The following is a 12,928-nucleotide window of genomic DNA, read 5'->3' on the forward strand; positions in this document are numbered from 1 at the left end:
ACCAAGAACCAACAGTCCCTAACCTCCTGGATTTTGCAAAATTCAGAAAAAAAGGGTTTGTTATTGTTACTGTTAGTATTCCTGGGAATAATACTTAGCCCATAGCCAATTCTGGCGGTGCCTGAAACTGCATTGAAGTCACCCAAGACGACAAATCTGTCCTGTGGTGGGCATTGGTTGACTGTAAAACCAAGATCTTTTCTCTTCGAGTTCACACGTCTCAGTTAAGGAGTTTGTTGTAACAAGATATATAAAGCCCAAAGTGAGCTTCAGTCTCATCAAAACCATACGCTCATAAACTAGAATATCCTCTATATGGTTTACAGATGACTATATATGCCCATATCAACCCCCTGAGGTAGGTCCCAGTGTTGTGACCTCAAAAGTAGGTGTAACCTTCCTTACTAATCTCACCTATTGCCGGTCTCTTCACCCCAAGAAAGACCAACTATATTCAGTATAAACCTTCCGAACTTCGCCGATAAAAATGGGTTGTCGATCGTCCTGGAAGAATGTTCCAGGAGTTCACATGGAAATCCCGTCGGAGATTCATCCCTGGGCCTGGCTTGGCGTACCAGTGCCTTGTTTGCACCATCCCAGCCAGAAGTATAGCGGGCTTGGTGGATTTGATATGATGTATGGTGTAAAGTCCGCCCTTACCAAAAGCCATATAAAAATATAGATATTCGTCCTCCCACGCACCCCCTCACACACACACACACACACACACACACACACACACACACACACACACACACACACACACACACACACACACACACACACACTACTACTACTACTACTAACAATAATGATAATGATAGTAATGATAACAATAATAATAATAATAATGATAATAATAATAATAATACAACTACTACTACTACTACTACTACTACTACTAATAATAATAATAATAATAATAATAATAATAATGATAATAATATTGATAATACTGCTACTACTACGAAACCCAGCGACGGAACGCTAAACCCAAGACCTACAAGTCGTGGAAGAGTATACTGTTCCTATCCACCACTTTGGTACTGTGGGGAATAGCTGCGAACAGTGCGGTATCGGCCTAGGCGGTAGGTCTATGGCTCAGGGCGCACCTGATTTAAGGGTTCAAGTCACGGAACTCAGCAAATTTGCCTCGATAAACCAGGAGCCGTATGTTCTGGCCTGAATCAAGGACCATCACACAAACATATGTTGTACATGTACATACACAAACATATCTACATATAACATAAAGAACAGGTATTGCATGACTGACAAATATATATAAAAACACTAAGGAAATGAAATAATGGAACATCAAACGCTTTCGTCTATTATACTATCTTCGGGGTACAGAAAATAGATTCAAGGTGACAATATCAAGACAAGGAACATGGGGAAGTCACACAAAGAATGCCTCAACCAGAGTCTGTGTCAAGCTGATGACCCTCCTGAGATACCACTATAGACTGTCATACAACAATTTTGTTATACACTCACATACTCAGATTTAAACTACCATCAAAACTATGTTTGATACAGCCGGACTCAATATAATTACTGTCCAATACAGAATTACAGGGTTACAGTTTTTTTTTTATAGAAATGTTCTAGTCAATATCATGGCTATAATCCTTGCCATACACAAACACACCACCACCTGATACGTTCTAATGTTATATGTTATGATGTCGATTGCCTGGTCTTCAGATCTTTACCTGTTTGACTAGTATAACAAATCTCACACCATTTAGATAGAATGGTATAAATACAACCTCCTTATTAAAAGAAATATCCCGGCAAAAGTGGAGGTTGGGCTTATTTACAGTATTTTCAAAGATGTATATATAAGAGAACAAACTGGCAAGGCCAGTGTGTGTGTGTGTGTGTGTGTGTGTGTGTGCTCTGCCAATGTGCCTAGCTCCTTTTCAACCAGAGTCCCATATATTTGAATAAAATCACCTGACGATAGCCAACATTAAAGGGGAAGAACGCCATCCGGTACGAAGGGTGTTCCCCGAGGTGGTCCCCCGCCCACTCGCAACCGGAAAAGGAGACCCAGACTAAAAGGAAGAAAGTGAGACGACGACACGGTAGAGGGAGGAACTGGTATGCGCCGGTGACGAGTTCCAGCCAAGGTGATCATTCAGCCTTGACTTGCTATTCCGGGTTCAGCAACCGGCTCCGGGATTTATCCTTCCTGTTCCTGGCCCGCGGTCGTGACCTCCCCCTCTGGAAGGCCCTGGAAGAACGCCCCTGGAACGTGGCGCTGGATAAGGACCTCGAGAGCGCCCTGGAAGCCGCTGCATGCGAACGGAGCAGATCCCCAACGGGGCCCTTGATGTTGATATCCGTGGGAAGGTCCTTGGAGACGTTCAGGGGCGGGACATGGAAGAGCTTGAGGCAGCAGAAGGGTGATCCTTGGCTGATCAGGTCCTTCATCCTTTCCCTCTCCTTGGCGTCTGTGGTAATGGATTCGTTCTTCAAGTCGGCGAAGGAGGCGGTGGTGGCATCACCCGTTCTGGAAAGGTCGTCGACTTTGGGGCTCAGCGATCTTTCTCCATTCCCGGCAACCATTCCTGTGCCCTTGGTCTTCCGGCGAGGCGTCTCGTCACTGCTGTCGGAGGGACCGAGGGAGGCTAAGTAGTCCTTACACGTGACGAGGAGAGTGCCGCACGACAGAAGGGTCAAAGGTCGGGGGCCGAGGTCTGTGTTAGAGCTGCTAGCGTCGTTGGGGGTTGTCTTGGACGATGGCGACGGAAAATCGAACTCAATCGTTTGCAGGCATTTGTAAGTGTCGACATTCCAGACACGAAGGACCTGTGGGAAATGCGACTAGTTTAACGGACCCTGTTTTATTAAAAGGCACAATTATGATGATAATTATTAACGAAAATAATGAAAAATATCTATCTATCTATATACCATGGGCTTCTTCTCCCTTATAAGGGAAGTAGCCAACTCAAAGAAATGCATCCACTTCCACACATTCCACTCCCATCCACCATCCTTATTTCCCTTTTATATTAGCTCCTCGTGGGTGAAAGGTCACCCTATCTCCTGCCTATACCCTGGGTTAGAGGCAATACAGCGAGGCACAGTACATTAACAGCAGGGCCGCTTAACTTAATCGGCGACCACCCCTTCCCTATCTTCCATACGGGAAATAGGGAAGACAGGAAGAAGTCCCTTCGGGGTGCGTCAGAAATCTTCCATACACAACCATCCTTAACTCACTCGTAACCCTTGCCTTCTCCTTTGGTTGTTCAACAGACATTCCCCTCTTGCTCAAAACCCTTTTCACCTCATCTATCCGTCACATTCTTGGTCCAATCAAATTCACTCTGTCCACCTCTGCTTTCCACAGCTCTTTTACTAATCTTTCTTCACACATTCTTTTTGTATCCAAACCGTCCCAACACTCTTTCATCAGCCTTATCTGCCAGCTCCCTTTCCACCTCCTCTCCCCTCGTTTCTCATTCTATCTATCCTTGTAACCCTTACCATACCTCTCAGACACGTCATCACAACCAATACCTCCCTATCCTCTTCCAAATTCAACAGCTCGCTAAAATACTCTGCCCATCTTCCCCTTTCCGCCTGCACTTCCATCATTTGACCATCTCCACTTTTTACCTCTTCCTCTCTGCCTGACTCACCCAACATTCCTCTCTTAACTTCCAAAACATATTTTCATTCTTTACAAAGTTATTTGTCAAACTCCTACCCTATCTTACATCTGCTTTCCTCTTTGCCTCCTTCATCTTATGTTTTGTGTCTCCTCTGTTTCCCTTGTATCTCTATATGCTTCCCGAGTTCTACTTTGCAACCACTTTCTGAAAGCTCGCTTCTTCTCTTCTACTACTACCTTCTTCATTTCATCATCCCACAACTCACTACCCTTCCTTCTATTCCCTCCCATCCTCATTGTCACACTTGCCATTTTTCCACAACTTGTCACTTTCTCCTTGAAAGACAGTCATTCCTCTTCCATTCCTACCTCTACTCTGTCCTTCCACACCTTCCACAGTTCTCTCACCTTCTCCTAGTACTCACGTTCCTTTTCTTTCTCATTTAAAGTATTTAATCTAAGCGCCTCCCTACCTTCAACCCTTTTCCTCTTTCTCCATTTATCCTCCACTTACCTTCCACAAAAAAAAAAAAAAAAAAAATTAGATATCCCCCACTCTCTCCCCTTAGAACATGAATATCCAGAACTCTTCTTATGTTTCCTTTGGATACCACTACATAGTCCACTAACGCCTCATCTACCACCTTTCCATCCACTACCCTCTCCCATGTATACTTATACTTGACTTTCTTCAACACTGTATTGGATATCATTAACTCTAAACATATCTTCCCTATCAACTCTTCACTATAAGTTTTACCTGGCACTCCAAACTTCCCAACCACTCCATCTATTGGTTCATCCCCTACTCTAGCATTGAGATCTCCCAACACTACTACATTGACATTCCTCCCAAAACTCTCTAAGCACTCATTTAGATATCTCAAAAAGGCCTCCCTTTCCTCTACACTCTTCTCACTACCAAACCCATATGCGCTTACAAAAAAAAAAAAAAAAAAAAATCTCACCCAAATTTCACCTTCGTCCACATTAACCTTGAAGATACTTTTTTCCATCCACCTTGCGCTTTCCTATCTCATCACTTACTAGTAGAGCCATCCCTTCCTTTCCTCGTCCTCTCCTCACTCCCGACACCTTCCCCACCACACTCCCAAACTCAAAATTACCCCCTCCTTTCAACTTAGTTTCACTTAATGCTAACACATCCACCTTTCTTCTCACATACTGCCTATCTCTTCCCTTTAAGTCTCGTCTGCACCACAACCACCCACATTTAATAACACAAATTTTAGGGTCAAAGCATATATAATAACAATAATGATAACAATAATACTAATAATAATACTAAATAATAATGATAATAATAATAATAATAATAATAATAATAATAATAATAATAATAATAATAATAATAATAATAATAATAATAATAATAATAATAATAATAATAATAATGATAATAACAACAACAATAATGAAAACAACAAAAGTGATAAACATAAGGATGAAGAGATCGAAAAAAAGCGAAAACGAAAAGTGCACAGCCTGACCTTATCAGCCGCCAAGGCGAGGACAGCGTTTGAAGAGGCTGATATCAAAACATGGACGACATTGGCGTCGTGGTCAGTGAGGACGGCGAGGGGGGCCGAGGGTACGTACGGGTTCCACAGCCGAACGCTCCCGTCCCTACTACCCGTCACCAAGACGTGGAGCCCCCAGTCCAGCGCAAATGTGCACACACCCTGCAGTAGAAAAACGGTTGGGGAAAACCATGACCAATGTTTCCTCTAATTTCGTCCTGGCTCTATTTTGTTTATTCTATTTCTGATGTGTTTATTATCGGATAGGATGGCACTACTTCCATCTTATATATATATATATATATATATATATATATATATATATATATATATATATATATATATATATATATATATATATATATATATATATATATATATATATATATATTCACTTAGTTTGATCATAATCATATTTATTGTTCAGACTGACAATTGATCTATAAAAAACACAAAATCTCTCAACGACAAAGCACTAAAACGAGACCAACTGACACGAAACTTTATCATTACCATTCACAATCAAACCTTTTTATATATTTCTAAATCTAGTTTGAACAAAAATGTTTTTATCATACACACACACACGCACGAACACAAAACCACCAAGACACATGGCTACGACTTGTTTATGCCAGAGACCTTGTGAATGCTGAAGGAGTAGCCAGGAGAGGCTTGGTCAAGCCCCTGGAGAACAACGGAAGCCTTGGGGTCCTGGCTGCAGGATATCACGGTGGCTGAGGATACGTCCAACTCCACGGATCCTACAGCCTGGGAATGCTTTCCGGATAAACGCGTCACTGTCGTCTGTGCGCAGAGTTCCTGCAGAAGGGAGGGAGAGTTGGGTAGAGGAAATGTCGTTGGTGAATATGATATTCTCCCAGTATGTGCAAATGCGTACAATGAGGATGATATCAATAACAGTGATAATAACAATGATGATGATGACGATAATAATAATAATGATGATGATTATGATAATAATAACAATAATAATAATAATAATGATAATAATAATAATAGTAATAATAACAACAACAACAACTACAACAACAATAATTGTGAAAAAAAACTAAGAAAATAAAGAAACTCGCAACCCTGGACATACTGGCTGCCATGGATTTTATGCAGTCGATGTTTTAGATTTATGGGAGGATTTTGATTGAAAAGGATTAGGAGAGGAACAGAGGAAATAATTGGTGTGTAGTGTGGTTGTAGAAGTAGATGTTTTGTTTTGTTTTTGTAAGGTAGATTGTGAGAAGGCTTTGACTTTTTTTTTTTTAGTGGGAGCTGGATTTATGAGTTTGGAGAAGGCCTATGGCAGGGTAGACAGGAAGTTATTGCTGATATATGAGATTGGGGGAAAGCTGTTAAGGGCAGTCAAGAGTTTAGTAGTAGAGCCTGTGTTAGGATTAGAAATGGAGAGAGCGAGTGGTTTGAGGTACGGGTGTTGCTGCGTCAGGGATGTGTTATGTCACCATGGTTGTTCAATGTGCACTTGGATGGGGTGATACGAAACGTAAATGCGAGGGTAATGGGCAAGGGATTGGAAATGGTTAGCAATAGTAGAAAGAAATGGGAGGTGAGCCAGTTGTTATTTGCGGATGACACTGCTCTTGTGGGGAAAGACTAAGGCAGTTAGTGACGGATTTTGGGAAAGTATGCGATAGGAGGATGTTGAAGGTAAATATGGATAAAAGTGAGGAGATATGTACAAGTAGTGATGGTGGCAACGAGTTAGAAGTAAGTCCTACAGGAGAGAGGCTGGAGAAAGTGAATAGTTTTAAGTAATTGGGGTCACATCTGGCTGGAAATGGAGGGGTTAGGGTGGAGGTAATCTGTAGATTAAGAGAAGCGAGTGAACGTCTTGGGGAATTGAAAAGTGCAATGAGAAATAGGCATCTAGGAATGGAAGCAAAAGGAGGATTAATTAAGGTGTGATTGTGCCTATGACACTTTAGACCGGAGACTTGGATTTAAAAAAGAGGCAAGGGAATATCTGAGAAGCATGGTCAGGGTTACAAGGATAGATAGAGTGAGAAACGAGGTGAGGAGGAGAGAGTGGTGGGAAAAGGAGCTGGCAGATAGGGCCGGTGAAAGAGTATTGGGATGGTTTGGAAACATGGGAAGAATGAGTGAAGGAAGAATAGCAAAAGAGGTGTGGAAAGCGGAGGTTGATTGGGGTGAACTTGAGGAGACGACCGAGGATGAGATGGATGGATGGGGTGAAAGGGGTTTTGAGCAAGAGGGGAATGCCTGTTGAACAAGGAAGGGAGAAGGCAGAGGATAGGGGTGAGTGGAGGATGGATGTGTATAGATGATTTTTAACCCAGCACGAAAGGATTTCTCGCCGTCTTCTCTATTTTCTATATGAAGAGACGGGAAAGGGGGGTCGCCGATTAAGCGAAGCGGCCCTGCTGTGGATGTACTGTATCTTGCTGCATTGCTTCTAACCCAGGCGGTCGGCAGGAGAAAGGGATGACTTTTCATCCATGAGGAACTAAGAGGGAAATAAGGATGGTGGATGGGAGTGGAATGGGTGGGAGTGGGTGCGTGACTTTGGTTTGGCTACCTCCCTTATAAGGGGGAAGAAGTCCGTGGGATATGGGTAGATAAAAATTTTAGGTACTTTATTGACACCCCAATGGACCAAAGTCACTGAGATATATATATTGCATTTATACAGTATATATATATATATATATATATATATATATATATATATATATATATATATATAAACATATATATAGAGAGAGAGAGAGAGAGAGAGAGAGAAAGGGAGAGAGAAAGCTTTATTAGACTGGAGACTACGATCTGCTGCCTTCCTAAATCTCTCATTAACCACCTCAATCTCTTTGGTACGATAGGAAAGAAGCGCTGGTTATTGCTGACAATGAATCTTACCTACCTGCCAAGGGAGCTCTGTCAGCGGCTGCCCTGCTGCTGATGACGCTGTCAGGGCGTTGACTGAGACGAGATTGATGACGTGAACAACGCCAGCCTCGTCGCCAACGACAATGTAATGGCCGGCCCCTGAAGGTCTAACGGATAGAAAGATTATTTTGTTTTGTTTTCTATTCTTGTTATTATTTCTTTGTTTTCTATTTTCTTGTTATTCTGTTTTTTGTGTTCTATATTCTTGTTATTTTGTTTTGTTTTCTATATTCTTGTCTGTACCGTGCATAACACACCCAGACACGTGTACAGGGTGGTTTAAATCTCTTGTTACTCCTATACCAATAGAGGTACAAGTATTACAGTAATACAAAACACATGTCCTGGATTCAGTTTATTTACTGTAAGAACAATGGAACAAAATAAGAACATTGGAACAAAATGTTCCCATCGCAGTATTACCAACTTCGGAGGAGCTGGTTTGCCGAATCTTTCGGTGACGTCATGTCGCACAGCCCCCGTTATGCTCTTGCCTGAACGCACACGCTCATGTGCCCATACTCTTACAAGCAGCCTGAATCCAGGACATGTATTTTGCATTACTGTGATACTTGTACCTCTATTGGTAGGGATAACAAGACATTCGGACCACCCTGTACATGTTAGAGTTAGGCTTGATAGTTTGATAGCATCGGACGGATACGAGTATTACTTCTTTCCTGTACACTAGAATTAATACACCACATACACATATACACACGTGCACACACGCAAATACACATATTATTTATAATAATTGTATTGCAAATATAGCCCGTGGGAGCTGAATAGAAAAAAGTCTGATGTTTTGAACTCTTCTGCGTTCCAGAATGGTCGAAAATGTCAATAAAGATGATAGTTGAAATATTTTTCTACTCAAATTGACAATTAGACTAAATGAATGAATAAATACGATAAAACAGAGGAATGGATAAATGAATTAATAAATAAATTAATAATGTTGATGATTTTTATATTTCACCAATCACGCCATTCTGCTCTCCTCCGTGACTCGACCTCTCCGACGCGGCATTGTTCGCAAGAATGAAACCGTTATTTCTCGCTGACTCAACACAAACACTCAACGCAAAGGCTGGAGGAAGCTGCAGCTCCTCACCTAATGAAAAGGCAGCTGGGCATAGCTGGCAGCTGCGTGAGGGCAAGCAGTGGATGTTGTGACTCTTCGGTTGAGTGCAGAAGGTGAAGGCTGGAATCTGAAGCAGCTACGACAATAGTCTCGTCGTCCATTGTTGCTGCGTCAACCACCCACGACTCCTGTAAACAAATACACTATCACCTTGTCAAGGGACATCTCATAGATGAATAAAGTAGTCTGTCGGCAGACGATTTGCTTCATATGAGGGTTTCTCTCTCTCTCTCTCTCTCTCTCTCTCTCTCCCTCTCTCTCTCTATATATATATATATATATATATATATATATATATATATATATATATATATATATATATCAATCTCTCCGTATAAGTGTAATGTCTGCCTATTTCATGTAGTCGATATTTTAGTGATTTTAATAACTTCATACTGGTAACTATTCACAAGAAATAACTAAAATACCATATTCCATGCCAAACTGTTTATTTCGTCTGAATAAAATCGACTGGCGTTAAAAAAACTAAATCGTGAAGTATGTCGACATGTATTCTCACCATAACGGTCGATGACGTCGAGTCGTCGATCAAAAGTCGATGGTGATGGAGACATCTGAATTTGTGGTTGAGCAAACTCAAAGCCCCAGATCGACTCACGACTAGGAATCGACCGTGACTACGAGGAATTACTCGTGCAGTTACACCGCGCTGAAAAATGGATATATTTATAGTCAGCAATCCGCCATTATGGCTGCAGCAAAAGATAAATAGAATAAGTAGATAAGACAATAATGATGATGAAAATGATAATGATAATAATAATAATAATAATGATAATATGATAATAATAACAATAATAATTATAGTAATAATAATAACAATAATAATATTGATAATAATAATACAACAAAAATAATAATAATAATGGGCAAGTATCATCTTAAACGGAAAAAATTAAACAAACTCTGCAATAATTACAGATGAACCAAATGTATTTTTCTAATATATTTTTAACACAGACGCGAATGCAGATACTATTCCACGGGATAATCATGAACATGCGGTATTTAAGACTCACAGCCATAGACGACCATTCAAAACTCACTCACCTTATTATGAATCAGTAGCTTGTATTTGGGAACAGAACAGAAAGGTGGCGATGAAAGATTTTTGTAATTTGTGTTTTTATTTGTGTCCAGAGCTGCCAGCTGGCCGACCAAATAATCGACGAGTTGCGTCCACTCGAGTGCTTCAGGGCTGCTCGCTGGCTGTTGGTCGTCGCTCAGTGTTCTTCTTTTGCTCAAGGGGGGAGGCCTTAGTCGCTCCGTCTGAGCGAGTTTTGAATCCTGATCGGTCGTCGTGGCCTTAGTTGTGATGACGTCAAAGGCCCGGGCGGTCGTGACGTCATATCGGTCAGTTTCTGAAATGTCATTGAGATAATATACATACACACACACGCGCACGCACACACACACACACACATGTATATTATATATAATATATATATATATATAAATCATTCAAGTGAAAAATCATAATAATGGCAACAATATTAATAATGATAATGATGACAACAACAACAACAATAATAATAATAATAATAATAATAATAATAATAATAATAATAATGATAATAATAATGATAATAATAATAATAATAATAATAATAATAATAATAATAATAATGATAATAGTAGTAGTAGTAGTAGTAATAATAATAATAATAATAACAATATAACAAAAATAATAATAATAATGATATCAATAATAATATTAATAACGACAATGATACTAATAATAATGTCAATAATAATATTAATAGTAATAATATCACTCCAGATGACGTCACACAAGGCAGGCACCTGCGCGCGCGAACCGACTCACCTAGAATGGACCTTATGGCGTTCACGAACTCTTCTTTGTTGAGTTTTAAGTAGACATCTTCGTCAGTAGACGTGTCCAGGAACTCAGCACGATTTAAATAATAGCTGCCTTTCCTGTTGGAGGTAAAAAATGGGTTGAAGATATTTAGACGGGACCCGACGAGTGTTGCTCCTGTCGTGTATACTATATATAGGTCCACACACACATACAATTAAGGGGTTATCACACTGGGCTATTTTTCCTCCAACCTCCGATTGATCGGCGGTACCGCCCACCTTCAGGACTTTTTCCGCCGTCAAATTACAGTGGCAAATTGTTTTGTTTTCTCAACAAAAATGCAAAGAATGTCATTTGATATGCTGGTGGGAAATTATTTCCTCCAGCAAATCAGATTCCTTACCGACAGCTGCGGGATGCAAATTTGCTCCCACAGTCGGAGGAAAAATAGCCCAGTGTGATAACGCCTTCGGGTAATTACACTTATATAACTGAAGTGAATCGCTAATAACAGCGAGAATCATACAAATAATTTCCGTCAGTCGCCGCGGGAATCGAACCGAGGATTGGCATGATGCCAAACCAGTCGGCTCAGTCGGGAAGGTATTTGTTTGGCATCAAGCAAAGTCCCGGTTCGATTCCCGGGGCGACCGTCGGAAACTTTTTGAACAATTGGGTAAATACATCCACATACTCTTGCTGTTCGACAAAATGTCCGCGTAGGAGTTCGAGTCGGTTTAGGTCGAGCTCTTCCCACAGTTCGACTTCGCTCGGCTCGACCAGACTGCGAACATGAAGACGAAAATAAAAAATAAAGATGAAAATGAAATTTAGATTTAAGATGAAGACAAAGATAAACGTGAATATAAAGATGAAAATAAAATATTTAAAATGAAGACAAAGATAAGCGTAAAGATAAAGATGAAAATAAAGTTTAGATTTAATTAAGATGAATATAAAGATAAATGTAAAGATAAAGATGAAAATAAAATTTGAATTTAAGATGAAAACAAAGGTAAATGTAAAGATAAAGATGAAAATGAAATTTAGATTTAAGATGAAAACAAAAATAAATGTAAAGATAAATATAAAAAATAAATTTAAGATGAGGACAAAGATAAATGTAAAGATAAAGACGAAAATGAAAATGAATATAAAGATGACAAAGATAAATTTGAAAATGAGAATAAAGGTAAAGATTAGTATAAAAAGGGAGACGAAGAAAGATAAATACAAATAAGAATATAGATATAAGAATTAAAATAAATATAAATATTAAGGATAGAAATGAAGATGAAAATTAATATAGAAGTAAAAGTAAAGATGAAAAGAATTAAAGATAATATTAAAAAGAATTTCTTTGGGAGGCACTCAGACTACAGAAAAGACCTAAATATCTGAACAAAGAAATTAATAAATGCATAAACAAATAAACAAGTAAAGATACAGAAGACAGACTGCATGGCATTACGAAATAATCCCTTCACCCAAAAAATTATTTATAGATTATATTCTAACTCCAAACAATTTCAATGAGCTGAAGACAAAATCCTGAGGTGTGAGTATTAAATTAGTTATAAGTCAAATGCTGTGTTTATGCACTCCCTACCCGTGGTTCGAACTGTAAAAATTAGGCTGCAAATGCTGCGATGAAAGAGGATGCGACATGACGTCACGATGAGCCTTTCTGAAAACAAAATGAACGAATAAATAAATAAATAAATAAATATTATGATTAAGGTCAAGCTTAAGCTACTTACAATACATTTCCCAGCTATGTTTATTGACTGTCTCCTTAGTTCATTGTCCTAAGGCTGGCGCATTGGGTA

At 39.6% G+C, this 12,928-nt stretch overlaps 1 protein-coding gene across 1 annotated transcript; it reads right to left on the minus strand.

Moving 5' to 3' along the window:
• Positions 1–1,380: 1,380 nt before the first annotated feature.
• Positions 1,381–10,639, minus strand: LOC143040179 (cilia- and flagella-associated protein 337-like). Its single transcript, XM_076210845.1, has 7 exons — positions 10,328–10,639; positions 9,777–9,926; positions 9,227–9,399; positions 8,084–8,216; positions 5,815–5,994; positions 5,143–5,334; positions 1,381–2,820 (listed from the first exon to the last, which is right to left on the minus strand). Exons 2-7 carry the CDS (start codon positions 9,777–9,779, stop codon positions 2,161–2,163), a joined length of 1,341 nt encoding a protein of 446 aa, XP_076066960.1. The 5' UTR covers positions 9,780–9,926; positions 10,328–10,639; the 3' UTR covers positions 1,381–2,160.
• Positions 10,640–12,928: the final 2,289 nt, after the last annotated feature.

Source organism: Oratosquilla oratoria, chromosome 28, assembly GCF_046742065.1.
Source record: "Oratosquilla oratoria isolate Oo_2021 chromosome 28, ASM4674206v1, whole genome shotgun sequence".
Lineage (NCBI taxonomy): Eukaryota > Metazoa > Arthropoda > Malacostraca > Stomatopoda > Squillidae > Oratosquilla > Oratosquilla oratoria.